The sequence below is a fragment of the Trichomycterus rosablanca genome, chromosome 8 (assembly GCF_030014385.1).
Source record: "Trichomycterus rosablanca isolate fTriRos1 chromosome 8, fTriRos1.hap1, whole genome shotgun sequence".
Lineage (NCBI taxonomy): Eukaryota > Metazoa > Chordata > Actinopteri > Siluriformes > Trichomycteridae > Trichomycterus > Trichomycterus rosablanca.
Genome location: NC_085995.1, coordinates 22857594 through 22876433, shown reverse-complemented (window position 1 = coordinate 22876433; position 18840 = coordinate 22857594). Strand labels below are relative to the sequence as shown.

The 18840-nt window shown below is 40.0% G+C and overlaps 1 protein-coding gene across 1 annotated transcript in view; it reads right to left on the bottom strand.

The window, feature by feature from the left end:
• Positions 1-18840, bottom strand: part of LOC134318701 (A disintegrin and metalloproteinase with thrombospondin motifs 2-like) — a 229062-nt gene that overhangs the window by 48026 nt on the left and 162196 nt on the right. The window contains exons 4-5 of the mRNA XM_062999636.1: positions 12546-12745; positions 2927-3010 (exon numbers count right to left, since the gene is read on the bottom strand). Of these exons, the coding sequence (XP_062855706.1) occupies positions 2927-3010; positions 12546-12745 (284 nt within the window). The remainder of the gene's footprint in view (positions 1-2926; positions 3011-12545; positions 12746-18840) is intronic.

The following is an 18840-nucleotide window of genomic DNA, read 5'->3' as shown; positions in this document are numbered from 1 at the left end:
CCCACCTGGGGATCGAACCCAAGACCTTCTTTCTGTGAGGCGACAGTGCTACCCACTGAGCCACCTTGCCACCCTTTGTTTCACTTTTCTTATGCTGTTGGATTATAATGTATTGATATGTCCAAGTAAACCCTGGTACAGAAAAGTAAAATATTAAAGCATTTGTGGGACATTTGGCAACACAGTGTTTTATACCAGGGGTTTTCAACCTGTGGGGCCTGTCCAGGGGGGCGCAACATCTACTTCTAAAATTAAAGCAATTCATTTTTCACCCACAGGAGACATATTTGATTAGTCTTGCTGAACACACACACGCACGTTTAATGTTATCCCGTTCAGTCTGAAAGAAGTTTTGAAACTTTAAAATAGGGCTAACAGTGAAGATAAATCGGTGACCAAAACAATGACTGCTGTTATAGGACATGTGTGTGTGTGTATGGGGGATGCTCTGTTCACAATATCGCTATAAGTGATTCAGGAGTCGATTCATATGAAGCAAAGTGTAAGTTTCTCTTCTCAGTCATCTCTCTGTTTTTACTGTCATTAATGAATGCTGTGGTTTCAAATTAACACCAGCTACCGGAACATTTTGTGTGACTCGCTTTCCCTACAGGTAGGAGGCTTAATTAAATTGGCCATTACCACAGAGCGGTAACCAATCAGACTCGTTCTGCCCATGGAGCTAAAAGTTAGCTTTCCTTAGTTTTATGTCAGTCAGAGCAAGTTCGAGGTCGGCACACGGAAGGGGGCGCATGTCCAAAAAGGTTGAAAACCCATGATTTATACCAGTTGCTGCAGCTGGGGTTACGTTTAAGTTATGTGGAGTGTCGTAGTGTGTGAGTTTTTTTCTTGGAAATGTAATTATATTATTTGTTTTAAAGGTCTTTTGGAATGCCACTGAACCAATTGCTTTCATGTGGTACAGTACATAAACATTAAACCAGTATATGACATCAAACTGAAGATAAATGAATGTATTTAACATCTGTGTTTGAAACTGAGTAAAGAAACTATCTATGACACTTTTATATATGTATTACATTGCAAATAGCAAATCTGATTATGTCTGGTAGTAGCTGCTGATGCTGAGTAGTCGAGATGACATCATGACATTTCCCCTAATGTTTTCTTTTATTAATGAGCAGATGTTTTGAGGTGAAAAGTACACTGGATGGTTTTGGAGTTTGTTATTGTGAATATACAACCGATCAGTCATAACATTAAAACCACCTCCTTGTTTCTACACTCACTGTCCATTTTATCAGCTCCACTTACCATATAGAAGCACTTTGTAGTTTTACAGTTACTGACGGTCGTCCAACTGTTTCTCTTCATGCTTTGTTAGCCCCCTTTCATGCTGTTCTTCAATGGTCAGGACTCTTCCAGGACCACTACAGAGTAGGTATTATTTGGGTGGTGGATAAGTCTCAGCACTGCAGTGACACTGACATGATGGTGGTGTGTTAGTGTGTGTTGTGCTGATATGAGTGGATCAGACACAGCAGCACTGATGAAGTTTTTAAACACCTCACTGTCACAGCTGGATTGAGAATAGTCCACCAACCAAAAATATCCAGCCAACAGCACCCCGTGTGGGCAGCGTCCTTTGACCACTGATGAGGGTCTAGAAGATGACCAACTCAAACAGTAGCAATAGATGAGCGATCGTCTACAAGGTGGACCAACTAGGTAGGAGTGTCTAATAGAGTGGACAGTGAGTGGACACGGTATTTAATAACTCCAGCAGCGCTGCTGTGTCTGATCCACTCATACCAGCACAACACACACTAACACACCACCACCATGTCAGTGTCACTGCAGTGCTGAGAATGATCCACCACCTAAATAATACCTGCTCTGTAGGGGTCCTGATCATTGAAGAACAGGGTAAAAGCAGGTTAAAAAGTATGTAGAGAAACAGATGGACTACAGTCAGTAATTGTAGAACTACAAAGTGCTTCTATATGGTAAGTGGGACTGATAAAAAGTGTGTGTAGAAAACAGGAGGTGGTTTTAATATTATGGCTGATCGATTTATAACTGTGATTCCAGCAGGTGCATGTGGTACACAAAGCTGCACTGTGGCAGACCAGAGCTGGCTCTCAAGATGCTCCAATACTATTTACTGTTTTACGTGTTTTTTTTTTAATTGATTAGGATTGTTAATAAAGATTACTTGTTAACCTTTCCACAGCTCGTACTTCTTTGTGACTATGTACCTGCTTGCAGGAAAATGTTTGATTGAAAATCAGGTTATTGGATTGAGGTCCTTCTCAAAAACCATAATGTGGAGTAGTTGGCTTGTGTGTTGGGAGGTAGGCCACAACAGTAGTTTGTTTGTTTGTTTATTAGGATTTTAATGTCATGTCTTACATTCATGACAGGAACGGTAGTTACTCATTACACAAGATTCATCAGTACACAAGGTTATATCGAAGACAGTCTTGGACAATTTAGTATCTCCAATTCACCTCACTTGCATGTCTTTGGACTGTGGGAGGAAACCAGAGCACTCGAAGGAAACCCATGTGGACAAACTCCAGAAAGGACCTGAACAGCCCCACCTGGGGATCAAACCCAGGACCTCCTCGGGCACGACAGTAGCAAAACTACTTTAGGAGCACTGACTTCTATGTAAGTAGTTCTTCATATTGTACTTATTTAAACCTTAGAGTCTAAGACATATTAGTTGAATTAGAAAAATTAACATTTTTAATGGGTTTGTCAGCCTGCACAATGTTTATATTATTTCCTGTATATAAAATAAAACAACTCTAGCTTTATATTTTACCTCTATATGGATCACGTAGGCCTATTTATAGGAGTGCAAACCTAAAAAGTAGTTCCAGATGTACTGTGTGTGGATAATGTAAATTGACTATATAAATGAAGAATATGTATAACACATAAGGACACATTGATTTACCTTTTTGGCGTCCACCAATATGATCCGGACGAGAACCACATTAATACGTGCTCCAAGAGAATGGTCATGGTAGATTTCATTCACCTACAAAAAAAAAATTGCATTAGATTTAAGTCTTCTAATCAACAATGCAGAACACTGAGCCTTTTGCTTGCTAGTATGCCTGAAGTATGACTAACAGGCACTAAAAGCCAGTTTGTTGAAAGCTGTATTATGCTGTAAATTGTATTATGGTTAGGTCGCTCGGTAAGTCAATGATCCAAAATGTATCCAAAGCCACACAAAAGTGGTTTGATGAGCACAAAATTAAGCTTTTGCCCTGGCCACCTTAATGCCCTGACCTAACCTTAAACTGTGGGGTGAGCTAAAAGGTCCACCTGCAAGTGATAACCTAGGAGAAAGGAAAGATTCTGAATTAAATGGTGCTCAAATGTTCCTTGCTCTGAAGGAAATGTACACCGATCAGGCATCACATTATGACCACCTTCCTAATATTGTGTTGGTCCCCCTTTTGCTGCCAAAACAGCCCTGACCCATCAAGGCATGGACTCCACTAGACCCCTGAAGGTGTGCTGTGGTATCTGGCACCAAGATGTTAGCAGCATATTCCTTAACTCCTGTAAGTTGTGAGGTGGGGCCTTCATGGATCTGACTTGTTTGTCCAGCACATGCCACAGATGCTTGAATGGATTGAGATCTGGGGAATTTAGAGGCCAAGTCAACACCTCAAACTCGTTGCTGTGCTCCTCAAACCATTCCTGAACCATTTTTGACTGCCCATGACCCTGTTGCCGGTTTACCACCGTTCCTTGCTCACTTAAATCCTTACGCATGCCCATTTTTCCTTCTTCCAAAACATCAACTGTGAGGATCAAATGTTCACTTGCTGCCTAATATATCCCAGCCACTAACAGGTGCCGTGATGAGATAATCAGTGTTATTCACTTGGTCATAATGTTAAGCCTGGTCAGTGTAAGGTCGCTTACAGCATGTACAGTGGTGTTCAAAAAAATAGCAGTGATTTAAAAAAAAGTGAATAAAGCGCAAAATCATTATAATAACTTTTATTTCCATAAATGTAAATGCACTGAAAATACTACACTTTCAATTCTAAATCAAAACATTAACAACATTTAGCCAGTTTGTGTTCATCCTTTACAGAAAGTCAAGAAAAATGAATATTAGGTTGTTCAAAATAATAGCAGTGCCAGCATTTTTCTTTAAAACTCAAAACATTTATGTATAAACTGAAAATGTTTGAGGTTTCACTTTACTTTAAATTACTGAACTAATATTTAGTGGCATAACAATTGTTTCCGAGATCTGTGTTGCATGCAGTCGACCAACTTCTGGCACCTCAGAACAGGTATTCCAGTCCAGGATGATTAGACTACATTCCACAGTTCTTCTGCAATTTTGGGTTTTGCCTAAAAAAAAAACACGTTTCAGATATCAGCCCACAAGTTCTCTATGGGATTGAAGTCAGGGGATTGGGCTGGCCACTATTATCTCAATCTTGTTTGTCTGTAACCAAGATGTTTTGGGTCATTGTCATGTTGAAACACCCATTTTAAGGACATTTCTTCTTCGACATAGGGCAACATGATCTCCTCAAGTATTCTGATATATTCAAACTAATCCATGATCCCTCGTATGCGATAAATAGGCGTAACACCAAGGTATGATAAACATCCCCATATCATCATTTTGTACCACCGTGCTTTACTGTCTTCACAGTGCGACTTACACAATGAGTGGAACACAATGAGCAATTGAGGGTTAAGGGCCTTGCTCAGGAACCCAACAGTGGCAACTTGGTGGTGGTGGGGTTCGAACTGGCAACCTTCTGTTTACTAGTCCAGTACCTTAACCACTGAGCTATCACTGGCCCAGTACAATAGTTCCACGCTTCCTTCTGCGTCTTTCAGGTTTTGGTTTTCACTTTAAGGCATTTGAGATCATTTTAGCTGAGCAGCCTATAATTTGCTGCACTTCTCTGTATGTTTTTTCCCTGTACAATCAACTTTTTAATCAAAGTACGCTGTTCATCAGAACAATGTCTGGAACAACTCATTTTACCCAGTATTTCAGAAGGAAATGCACTATGACCAATCTGTGCAACATTTGCCACCCTCCTAACTTAAATAAGGGCCAAAATTGACACCCGTTCTTCTGCAGAATGAGTGACTTCACCAATTGAACTCCTCACTGCTATTATTTTGAACAACCCCCTTTCAATCAATGCTTCGATTACTCAGAATGAGCAGCATGCATGTCCTAATTGTTGGGTTTGTTTTGTTTTCATTACTCTACTACACTTTCAAGTGAATTATTTGCAATGTAGAAATATATTTTCTACTAAAAACAGTGATTTATCAGGTTAATGGTGTTGGACTGCTATTTTTTTGAACACCACTGTATATTAATGATAGTAAGAGTGAACTTTTCATTAGTGCTGTCCTGTTTTCTGGCCTTGCTCAGGAGCTTGGAGTTCCATCAGCTGCTCCACAGACTATGAGAAACTTATAAAGACCTTGAGTTTGGCAAGTCAGGCAATCATTAATATCTAAAAGTGTGGGAAGCAGGAAATGTTCAATGACCAACTTAACTGTATTTTGTAAATATAAACAAATTTAGAATTAGATGTTTCTACCACACATTAAAAAGGCATGTTTACCACTGTATTACATTACTGTTCCATTAAGTACACTTGATAATTATTTGGGAACTAAGGATACCATTTGTTGAAGTTTTGTAAGTGGAATTTTTGCTAGATACAAGACCTAAACTGCTAAATAGTCTGTGGTCACAGACATTTGATTCTCCCCTTATAATGTGCTATACATTTTCTATAGGAGATACATCTGGATTGCAGGTGGCTTGATGGAAGCATATGTCTCTTTAAAGTCCCAATATACAACTCCAGGTGAGTGGTACCTTTACATATATGCAAGTGCCCTAGGCACTGTTGCCACCTCGCACGCCCTGATATTGCAGAGTGAGATGTGGCCCTGGGTCAACAGGGGAGGTGCTTTAATCAAAATCGTTCCACCAATCACAAACTAGCCGGCCGCTATGACATCACCTCGTTTTTCTCCTTTTTTCTATTTTTCTAATTTTTTAACCTCAACCAGAGAAAAACCTGCGTGCCACACACACACTGAATCCCCTTGTTATAATACATGCTTAACATGTAGTAGTACCGTTTTTTTGCTTACACAGAATAATATTTTACATATTGTAGCTAGCCTTGGCTAATCTCTCATAGCTTTTTGCTATGCTAGGTAGTAGTTAAGCTAGCTGGCTAACCTAATGGTAAATCTGAGAAATTCATTTCATGCTTTGCACACTGTTAATATTTTGCTTGGAACAATGATTTCCAACATTCCTTCAAATACTGAAAGTAACACAGTTGCCGGATCTTTTAGCTTGCATACTCATTACCTAGCTATGATTAGCTAGCCCCTGCAAATGTGGTGATGTCATAGCAGCAGCTAGTTTGTGATTGGTCGAACGATTTCAATTGAAGCACCTCCCATGTTGACCCAGGGCCACATCTCACTCTGCAATATCAGGTGGTGCGTTGCACCTTCATACAATAACAGATGTTGGCTTTTTTAACTGTTACTGATCACAGTCTGGATTGTTTTTTTCATCATTAGCACAGAGAACACGTCATCTGTTTTTGCCAAAAACAAGCTGAAACTTGGACTCATATGACTACAGCAGATGTTTCCACTGTCTTTTGGTCAATCTGAGATGAGCTCTGCGTCAGAGAACGTGAGGGTTTCGCATGCAATGGTGTCTAAGAGCTCAAAGGCCATGCACATTCAACAGTGTTTTTAGCCTTGTACTCAAGAAATAGCCTGGATTTGTGCTCAAAAATGGGATTTGTCTGGATTCACAAAATATTTTCACAATATTATGTATGGTTGATGATAAACACCCAGAATTGAGAAAATTGTAAAACATCTTGAATTCTGATCATTTGTAGCACATAGAAAATGAGCTGTTATACAACTACATGTTAGGTCTCCTCCCTTTACACTCGTGACCCCTCCTGCTTCATTGTTCTTTTCTTTTATCTATCCTGATATGTTGAAGGACATGCCAGAACACACTGTTCACATTGCGCTCATCTTATTACTGAATCACTGCCATTTTCACCTGACATTTTGGACTATTATTACCTGCCTGACATTTCAACACCAGAACGTGTCTACAAAGAGCTGATTACACAATGGCCTCTCTACTCAGGCCTGTTTACTCCAAAACACTAATCTTAAGGAAGCAATTAATAATGCCGAGCAGAAGTTCACACAATTAGTGCTGAGCGAGAAGGTCTGTGAACCGTTACTGATCTGCTACTGATTGGCCCCCAGTGCTGATTTAAGTTATGGATGTGTTCTGAGTGAGCTATCAAAATATAGTTGAATGCCTCTGGCCTTCACGATGGAAAATTGAAACCACAAATCGATCCATCACAGCATCTCATGTACAAACATTACTGTTGAAGGGATTCATATTTAGATAACTGATTTGTATGGAGGATGTATGGAGTGACTAATTTGGAAGCCACTCCCTAAAGGCTTATACCATTTATAAACAGATGAGTGGCCTCCAGTCTCCTAGGGTGGGAAATTACCAGATTTAACAAAGAGGTAGGAATATGAAAGGAGCCTGGTTGCTCAGGGCACCTGGAGGAGCGCAGAAGTCGGGGCGTGGCTCTCCGTGGGACATTTTACACTAAGTTACATTATTCCTGCTTTGAATATTAGACTTTTTAAAAGTCCTTGATTTCTGCCAGCCTGCCATTCTTACAGGGAAATAGCTGTAGAAGCTTTCATGACATAGTCTTATGGTCTATTGTTGATCATCTTATGTACCAGTATTTCTGACACTTATGAATATAAATATATATATATATATATATATATATATATATATATATTCATAAGTGTCAGAAATACACACACACACACACACACACACACATATACTGTATATATATACAGTATATATACAGTATATATATGTATATACAATGGCAGGCTGGCAGAAATCGAGGACTTTTCCCTGTAAGAATATATATATATATATATATATATATACAGTGTATCACAAAAGTGAGTACACCCCTCACATTTCTGCAAATATTTCATTATATCTTTTCATGGGACAACACTATAGACATGAAACTTGGATATAACTTAGAGTAGTCAGTGTACAGCTTGTATAGCAGTGTAGATTTACTGTCTTCTGAAAATAACTCAACACACAGCCATTAATGTCTAAATAGCTGGCAACATAAGTGAGTACACCCCACAGTGAACATGTCCAAATTGTGCCCAAATGTGTCGTTGTCCCTCCCTGGTGTCATGTGTCAAGGTCCCAGGTGTAAATGGGGAGCAGGGCTGTTAAATTTGGTGTTTTGGGTACAATTCTCTCATACTGGCCACTGGATATTCAACATGGCACCTCATGGCAAAGAACTCTCTGAGGATGTGAGAAATAGAATTGTTGCTCTCCACAAAGATGGCCTGGGCTATAAGAAGATTGCTAATACCCTGAAACTTAGCTACAGCATGGTGGCAGAGGTCATACAGCGGTTTTCCAGGACAGGTTCCACTCGGAACAGGCTTCGCCAGGGTCGACCAAAGAAGTTGAGTCCACGTGTTCGGCGTCATATCCAGAGGTTGGCTTTAAAAAATAGACACATGAGTGCTGCCAGCATTGCTGCAGAGGTTGAAGACGTGGGAGGTCAGCCTGTCAGTGCTCAGACCATACACTGCACACTGCATCAACTCGGTCTGCATGGTCGTCACCCCAGAAGGAAGCTGACGCACAAGAAAGCCAGCAAACAGTTTGCTGAAGACAAGCAGTCCAAGAACATGGATTACTGGAATGCCCTGTGGTCTGACGAGACCAAGATAAACTTGTTTGGCTCAGATGGTGTCCAGCATGTGTGGCGGCGCCCTGGTGAGAAGTACCAAGACAACTGTATCTTGCCTACAGTCAAGCATGGTGGTGGTAGCATCATGGTCTTGGGCTGCATGAGTGTTGCTGGCACTGGGGAGCTGCAGTTCATTGAGGGAAACATGAATTCCAACATGTACTGTGACATTCTGAAACAGAGCATGATCCCCTCCCTTCGAAAACTGGGCCTCATGGCAGTTTTCCAACAGGATAACGACCCCAAACACAACCTCCAAGATGACAACTGCCTTGCTGAGGAAGCTGAAGGTAAAGGTGATGGACTAAACCCAGTTGAGCACCTGTGGCGCATCCTCAAGTGGAAGGTGGAGGAGTTCAAGGTGTCTAACATCCACCAGCTCCATGATGTCATCATGGAGGAGTGGAAGAGGATTCCAGTAGCAACCTGTGCAGCTCTGGTGAATTCCATGCCCAGGAGGGTTAAGGCAGTGCTGGATAATAATGGTGCTCACACAAAATATTGACACTTCGGGCACAATTTGGACATGTTCACTGTGGGGTGTACTCACTTATGTTGCCAGCCATTTAGACATTAATGGCTGTGTGTTGAGTTATTTTCAGAAGACAGTAAATCCACACTGTTATACAAGTTGTACACTGACTACTCTAAGTTATATCCAAGTTTTATTTCTATAGTGTTGTCCCATGAAAAGATATAATGAAATATTTGCAGAAATGTGAGGGGTGTACTCACTTTTGTGATACACTGTATATATATATATATATATATATATACTGTATATATATATATATATATATATAATATTGATTATCAGAAACATACATATTAGTAATTAAGATTACTATTTATACATTTCTTCAGACAGAATGGCTGGCATGGGTGGCAACTGGTAGACTGGGTGCTGCATAGCAACAAGGTCCTAAGGTTCTAAATTTGATTCTCACTTCTGCTTAATGTCTGTGCCTATGACTGCCTGTTCTCCCACTGTCTGTATAGGTTTCTTCTGTGTACTTATTTTTTTAAATGAATTAGTGGCTTAGTAAATCTGTGTGTCAACCTAAAATGGATTGCCACCCTGTTTATGGTGTATTGTTTTCTTGTGTCTGGTGTTTCTAGGTGGAATTTAAAACACTGAGAGACCCTGACCAGGAAAACCTTTATTAATCCCTTTTTTATGATTTACCTACCATGTATGTATGTACATTCTATACTTAGACAGTTTCCTAAAAATATATTAATCATGCATGTCTTGTTTTTACATACACTATATGGCCAAAAGTATATGGAAATTTTTTCATGAATTATTGAATTCAGGTGTTTATGCCACACTGATTGCTAACAGGTCTAAAATTCATTTACTAGAACAGATTATAAACTTCCAAGGACAAGGCCTTTTTCTGTACCAGTATGTGCACAGTGCAATGTCTATCAAAACATGGTTTAATGAGTTTGTTGAAGAAGAACTCCAGTTGATTGCATACAGCCCTGACCTTATTCTCACTAAACACTGTTGAAAAATATTTGATCATCAATGAGCTATAGCAGGCTAGCAATACAGTATATTTTAATTCATTCAAAAGCCATCAGAGTTCTACCTCACCAAAAGCATCAAACCGTGCCTTTAAGGACCTTAATTGCTCACAGAGACACAGTCCTGCAGAGAAAGTTGTTGCCAAACTGTTGGCACAAACGTTGAGAGCCTAGGAGTATTTTTTTTACATCTGTTGGGATTAGGTGTAACAAATCACCTGAACTCAATAATTAGGATGGTTGTCCAAATACTTTTGGTCAAATAACATAAAAAAATTAAAACAATGATAAATGTTTGTGAATTTTGCCACTAAAAGCAGGATTAACCTGTGTACACTTCAGTGGTAACCACTAAGATAGAAGGATGCAAAATGTATGCATAGTAAACAATTAAAAACTTCTTAGAACTAACATTAAAAATTGCCACTTCAACCATTAAAAGGTAGAGCAGGTCAACTTGTAAGTGATTTCCCATGTGCTGCCAGGTTAATTAGAGCTAATGCACCATATCTTAGATCAGCACTATAAAGCATTGGTAGCTCAGAGTCTTTGCATTGTGCATGGTCCAGAAGGATAGGTTGACATTGGTGTTGCATTCTATTTGTTTAAAATGCAAACTATAGAATAAGCAAACAAATCATGAATCTGATATTTTTATCTTTAGTTAGAATATAGAGAGAAGCATTATTCTGCAATCAAGTTACAGAATTCTGGCACACCAAGTAGCTGTTTTTTTGTGTTTGGCTGCAGTACCACCCTAGTGCTGCCTCCTCAGTAGTTGTAGTTTGTTTGACGGCAGACTCAGTTTATAAACTGATTCTGCCCATTCACTTCTGTTTATTTACTTTAGCGGCTCCACTTGGCATTTCTTTTGGCTGTCTTCATTTTGATTCAGCCCCTGCACTTGACAATGGTGGCTGTCAGTAAGCTAATTTTGGACTTTAAATCACAGTCATCACAAGCAGACTGGTTTTAAAACACAATAGTTTTATATGGGAAAAAAACAACACAGACTCAACACAGATAGATCCCAGACTCCTATCCTTTCCCCCTTTATCACTGCGGACAAATTTAATTTGGGAAAATCAAAGGGTGGATTAAGGAGAGTAGATGAGCAAGCTTTTCACTCAAAGCTTTAATTTCCACTGTTTACTATTATCTCAGATCAAATGGTCCCGATTGGTTACATCATACAGGCAAAAAAAGCTGTAAAAACCCAGGAACACTATGCACCGTGTGTTTAATGTAAGGATGTTAAAGTGCTAGGGACTTAAATCAGGAAATAATTAAATGTGTATTGATCATATACACTGATCAGACATAACATTATGACCAAACTGTGTATTCTGACACCTTTCTATCAGAACCAGAATTAACTTCTTCAGCAATTTGAGCTACAGTAGCTCGTCTGTTGGACTGGATTACACGAGCCAGCCTTCGCTCCCCACATGCATCAATGAGCCTTCGCTGCCTGTGACCCTGTTTACCACTGTTCCTTCCTTACACCACTTTTGATAGATACTGACCACTGCAGACCCGGAACACCCCACAAGAGCTGCAGTTTTGGAGATGCTCTGACCCAGTCGTCTAGCCATCACAATTTGGCCCTCGTCAAACTCGCTCAAATCCTTACGCTTGCCCATTTTTCCTGCTTCTAACACATAAACTTTGAGGATAAAATATTCACTTGCTAATATATCCCACCCACTAACAGGTGCTGTGATGAAGAGATAATCAGTGTTATTCACTTCACCTGTCAGTGCTCATAATGTTATGCCTGGTCAGTGTAAATATGAATAGACTAGATACACTCAAGTTTGATTGCTGAGAGTATAAATAGCTCAAAAATAACTTTGTTTTAGGTGGATATGTCATTTAAGCATGCCAGTGGTCATCCGCTAACTACTGGATCTCTCTATTCTATTCACCCAGTAATTCATGATAATAAAACGAGTAGAACACAAATTCATGTCACATGATGCCTAAAAACTTAATTTAAATAAAGCTTAATTCTGCACATGGGATGCATATAAATACTTAACCTCCACATTCAGGTTTTAACTCTAAATAATGTAAGTAGTTTTGAATAAAATTCTCCCAGAAACCAATTAAAGCAGCTGAAAAAACACTTACAATGTTCATCAGTGTAAGAAGATACTTCTCCACATGGTGTGCCCCATGAAACTGCACCACTGAATCGTCGACCCCTAGCAGCACTTCAATGTTGTAGGCTCGTTCGGGAGACTGACGACGTATTCTCTGACTCTGGTTTGCACTGCGTTCCACTCCCTCATACAGAGTCTCCAGGTCTATTAGACCATTTAAATCAGCACCTAAAACACACACAAAATATTGTTTAGCATCTAACACATTTAAACACTACTAAAATGATTAAACCACAATACCCAAAATGTTTTGCTTTTAACAAAAATGAAAATATATACTATGATTTAAAAAGTGAGTGAAATTACTTTTTACCATGATTTAAATGTCACAGAATCTATTTTGATACCTTTATAAAAAGCTTTTAACATCTACTATTTAAAAGTGTAAAAAAGTATTAAAAAACCAAGAAATACAAACCACAGGAAGAATGCATTTTCAAATACTGTTTAAGCTTTTTTATGTAATTTTTACTAACTGTGGTTGCAAAACTGTGGTCATGTGAGTCATGGTGGGTTTGCCACATTCACTCACTCACTCACTCACTCATAAACAAACTTTTTACAGACAGTGATTGAGAGTAAGGACCTCAGAAATTATGTTGCTGTACATTACCCACTCTATCAGGTGCACTAACTTAAGCTTCCAAAAACATCCAGAATGTGTACTGACAGACTTGCTTCTTGCGTTCAGTGTATCCTTTTGCTGTCAGACCATCTGTGACCCAAACCAGGGTGATTATAAAAATTATGTTTTCTCTTTTTTCCTCCCGATTTTAGCACGTCCAATTTTTACCCAATTGCTTTATGCTTCCTCTCCACTGGAGCTGACCCCCGTCCTGATTGAGGAGAGCGAGACTGTCAACCTCCAACACGTGCGCAGTAGCCAACTGCATTTTTTCACGTGCACGAGGTGAGTTCACATGCCGATCAGCTTTGTGCAAGGAGAGACACACCTCATCAGCATTATTCCTCGACTTTGTGCAGACGCCATCAACCAGCCAGCAGAGGTCGTAATTCGCTCAGTTATGAGGAGTCCCTATCTGGCTTATCCTAGCCTATGAACAACAGCCAATCGTTGTTCATGCAGCCATCCAGCCCAGCTGGATGTATACGATGTATTCAAAATCGAGTTTTTTTTTCCCGCTGTGCCACCTGAGCGGCTATAAAAATTATTTTAAAAAATCTGGATGCAAGACAGAATAAAGTGAGGACGGGGTAGCATTCCATTGAAGTGAAACATACATATTGTTTTTATTAACTCACCTATGGGGATGACAGGTGAAACTACTTACAGACAGTGAAGGAGATGAAGATGTAACCCAGGTTTACAGAAGTGTAAATTGTTTATTTATATATGTATAATGCCGTTTTTACACAGTGGTAATATTCATGGCAGGAAAGGTTGGTAATTGTTAAATTTCAGTTTATAGTCCATGTCAAGTGTTGTTTTTTAGATGCTCTCTTTCAGACCAAAGTTTTCCCAAAATTTGAGGACTGTTTTGAATTTGGTTTGATTAAAGATTTTACTCACAGTCTTAGGAATTGCTATAGTTTGTCCTTACTTTAGGACATTTAGATTTAGTATCTGTTTGATTGAAATGGGTATATGGCAGGTATCACAGATTGGATAACAGAATGGATTGTGTGTGTCCAATCTGGTATAAACCACCTGATCAATACATTCCTTTGGTTGTGTTTTTACTTGGGGAAAAATGTCAGGACATATTTCATAAAATGTATTTTCACTTTGTGTGTTCCACTCCATTCTATTGGCCACAAACTTTGGCCTCAGTAGTTGTAGTTTGTTTGACGGCAGACTCAGTTTATAAACTGATTCTGCCCATTCACTTCTGTTTATTTACTTTAGCGGCTCCACTTGGCATTTCTTTTGGCTGTCTTCATTTTGATTCAGCCCCTGCACTTGACAATGGTGGCTGTCAGTAAGCTAATTTTGGACTTTAAATCACAGTCATCACAAGCAGACTGGTTTTAAAACAAAATAGTTTTATATGGGAAAAAAACAACCCAGACTCAACACAGACAGATCCCAGACTCCTATCCTTTCCCCCTTTATCACTGCGGACAAATTTAATTTGGGAAAATTAAAGGGTGGATTAAGGAGAGTAGATGAGCAAGCTTTTCACTCAAAGCTTTAATTTCCATGGTTTACTATTATCTCAGATCAAATGGTCCCGATTGGTTACATCATACAGGCAAAAAAGCTGTAAAAACCCAGGAACACTATGCACCGTGTGTTTAATGTAAGGATGTTAAAGTGCTGTGTGTCCAATCTGGTATAAACCACCTGATCAATACATTCCTTTGGTTGTGTTTTTACTTGGGGAAAAATGTCAGGACATATTTCATAAAATGTATTTTCACTTTGTGTGTTCCACTCCATTCTACTGGCCACAAACTTTTAATTTGGGCAAATATTAGTTGTTTGGCATCTGATGGGGAATGTTTACAGTGTGTAGTCTGTTCTCCTGCTGTGCTTTTTGCTAATCTGTCTTTTCATTGCCAGTAATGCAGTAGTGTCCCGAAATCCAGCAAAGTCTTACGTCACATTTCATACTGGTGAGTTCTAATATTTTACTGAAAACTCTGTTTATGGTTCCCATTGGTTTCCATTGCTTGTAAGCAGGACATTAAGTCAGTACATATCAGTGCTCTGGAAAGGTGTTCAATGTCAAAGGTTGGGCCTTTGCCATGCAGACTGAGCTGTACAGAGGTAGGGTTGTTTAGTTTGTATGCTGGCCAACTACTATCACCGCTGCTACTTGGTTTGTGGATTTAAGTCATTTGTAAAGGGCATTGAGTGGGATGGGAAATTCTCTCTGACTCAAAGGAACTCTTTGAGAGTTCTTGGGTGAGTGGAGGAGTTTTGGTATTTGGCAATGTCAAATATGATATTTGGTTGGCACTATACAGAGAAGGGTACAAAGGCTTAAAGGATGCACTATATGCTATGTTCTGTGGGTTACTTCCAAGCTTGACAGATATTGGAGTGCAAGTTCTAAACGTCTGAATTTCAAAGAAGGTTCTTGGGCTTCCACATATAAACTTTGTAGAGGGGAAGTTCTGAAGCCCCCTAAGGCCAGTCTGATGCTTTGGTGGTGGATAATGTCTAGACAGTTCAAATATGACTTTCTGATTGCCCCACATATGATACAGTTGTAGTCCAGCTTTGACCGGATCATTGTTCTGTAGATGCGATTCCTTTAGATTGAAAGTTGATTTTTTTTCTCTTTCCATCTGTGTTAGAGTAGCTTGGGTTTGTGTTCGTGCTAATTCCTCAGCAATTTCTCTCTCTCCTGTGGCTATTCCATCTTCCTGACCAAGGTAATGAAGTAATGATTGGTTCCCTTTGCCTTTCATCCTGTGTAAAAAGTTCCAAAGTTTGACAGAAGGGGTGCTTGCTGTGATGTTGTTGACAAACGATATCCAGGCTCTGGTGATCCTTCGCTTGTCTAGGTTTTTTGGTGGTTGGGTGCTTATTAAGGGTTCTTTCAGCATGCCTGAGCTCAGCAATTGCCTGCTTAGTTTCATTTTATCAGGGGTTACTTTTCTTGCCTGGTCTTAGGGATGTTCTTGGAAGGGTAATCTTCACTTTGACTTTTAGGGTATTTGTGAACTATCTGACTAAATTGGGAGTGTGTTCTTGACAGCGATTTTGAAAGGTAATCTAGTCGGCTATGTCAAGCTTCCATCGCCTGATTAGCTGTGTCTGTTGAGGGTTTTCTGGCGTAATTAGGATTTCAATGTCTTTGGGTGTGTGGTTTGTTTGAGTATGAATTAGCCTTTTATTGTTATTGTAGGTTCTGCTCAACTGCTCATCATTTCGGCTTCTTCCTTCCTGGCTTTGCCAAGCCATGATAGGGTCTCAGACCATCCCCCAGACACAGCCAATCATGTCTGCAAGTAAACACCTAACAGACCAAAAGCACAGCTGGGGATTCCAAACCTGGATCCCAGCGTTAGTGAGCTAGCATAATTTAAACAGAATACACCGATCAGGCATAACATTATAACCACCTCCCTAATATTGTGTTGGTCCCCCTTTTGCTGCCAAAACAGCCCTGACCCATCGAGGCATGGAGTCTGATACCTTTCTATCAAAACCAGCATTAACTTCTTCAGCAGTTTGAGCTACAGTAGCTCGTCTGTTGGATCGGATCACATGGGCCAGCCTTCGCTCCACATCTGCATCAATGAGCCTTGGCCGCCCATGACCCTGTTGTCTGTTTACCACTGTTCCTTTCTTGGACCACTTTTGATAGATACTGACCACTGCAGACCGGGAACACCCCACAAGAGCTGCAGTTTTGGAGATGCTCTGACCCAGTCGTCTAGCCATCACAATTTGGCCCTCGTCAAACTCGCTCAAATCCGTACGCTTTTCCATTTTCCTGTTATCTCCTGTTTGTGGCAGCAACAGTGTCTAAGATGACTTTTCCACTATTTTGGTGTCAGTTAAAAATAACCCATTTAATCAAAAGATCATTTGTGAGGCCAGACACTGACCTAATGGTGTACAGAGCACTGGAGCTTCTCCACAACAAACTCAACCCAAGTCTATATGACATTCTTTGTGCACAGTTAATCTGGAACATAAAAAGGCTTTAAGGAGTGTCCACATACATTTGGCAATACTGTGCATGTTTTTCAATCCTTTAATAAGTGTGTGTAAACCTTTGACTTTTTTTGTAAGACTGCGTCCATGAGTAATGACAGTAAAACAAAGCCCATACAGCAATAAGCAGCAAGACATATTCAACATATCCATCCTCATGTCCATCACTCTATCAGCTGGGGGCATCATCTACCATCTGATTATATAATGTTTCCCTGGCAACCTGCTCCTGGGTAAAACAATGCTTGGAACAGGCTAATATTGGCTCGCCACTCACTTTCGTATTGGAAGATTATCCTAGAAGTCAGACTGAAATTCATCATCCTAACATTTAGTGTCTACTGCACATTATTAAAGCATGCCAGGGTAAACTGCACACATAAGAACACCATAGATCCAAATCAAGCAAAGCATAGAGGTGTAGGTGTGCTTTTTATTGCTAAATAAAAACAGGTGCTTTTGTCAGCAGATTTTACCCCTCCCTTGGTGCAACATCAACATCATCTGCTTTAGACAATGCATGTAGATCAAGTTATGCACGAGGCTCAGTGGTAAATAGGTTTCTATTGTTTTAATTTTTTAACAATTCGGGGTCCACATATCAGTGCACTCTTACTGCTGCTCCCAAGCTTTTGTATATGGTGAGGGTTGCGTCAGAAAGGACAACCTACATAAAAACTGTGCCAAATTAAATATGCAGATCAAGCGTCATATTCATATACCAGACTGGTCGAGACCCGGGTTAACAACATCTGTTGGTGAGCAGGATACTGGTGGAAACTATGCTACAGATGGGCCAAGGATAGGAAAGAAAAAAGAGGGGAAAATGATGTTCTACAACAAAGAGAGAAGTGAAAGGGTAAGAAGATGGAGGTGAGAGTAAGAACATTGAACATGGGCACTATGATCGGTAAAGAAAAAATGCAAGCTGATATGATGGAAAGGAGAAGGGTTGACATACTATGTGTGCCAGAGACCAAGTGAAAGTGGAGTAAGGTTAGGAGCACTGGAGGTGGGTTTAAACTGTTCTATTATGGTGTAGATAAGCTAAATGGTGTAATCTTGAAAGAAGAGTACCTAGACCTGACTTTACAGGGCATGTTGCTGAAGAGAATAGAGATGATGGGGTGTTGCGTAGATATGGCGTTAAGGCCAGCAGTATAAAAGTTCAGATGGTGGTAGATTTTGCAAAATGAATGAAAATGTCAGTAGATAGCACACATTTCAAGAGGAAGCAGGAACACAGGGTGACTAGATGAAGGTGTACAGAGGTGGAGTATATCCTATGCAGAAGACGCAACCTGAAAATGATTAAAGACTGTAAGGTAGTGGCAAGTGTAGTTGGGATCGTGGTCTGTAGGATGTCTTTGGAGGTGAAGAGGAGGAGGACAGTGAGGGCGGCACCAAGGAGCAGGTGGTGGAGGTTAAAGGAAAAAGACAATGGTGTAAAATTGAGAGAAAACGTGAGACAGGCTCTAGGTGGTGGTTAAGAGGAGCTAGACAATTGTGCAATAACCACAAAAGTGGTGAGCGAATCATCTAGGAAGGTACATGATGTGACATCTGGACAGAGAAAGGATCTCCAGAGAGACATAGAGTAGAAATGATTACCATGAGATGCGGCATAATG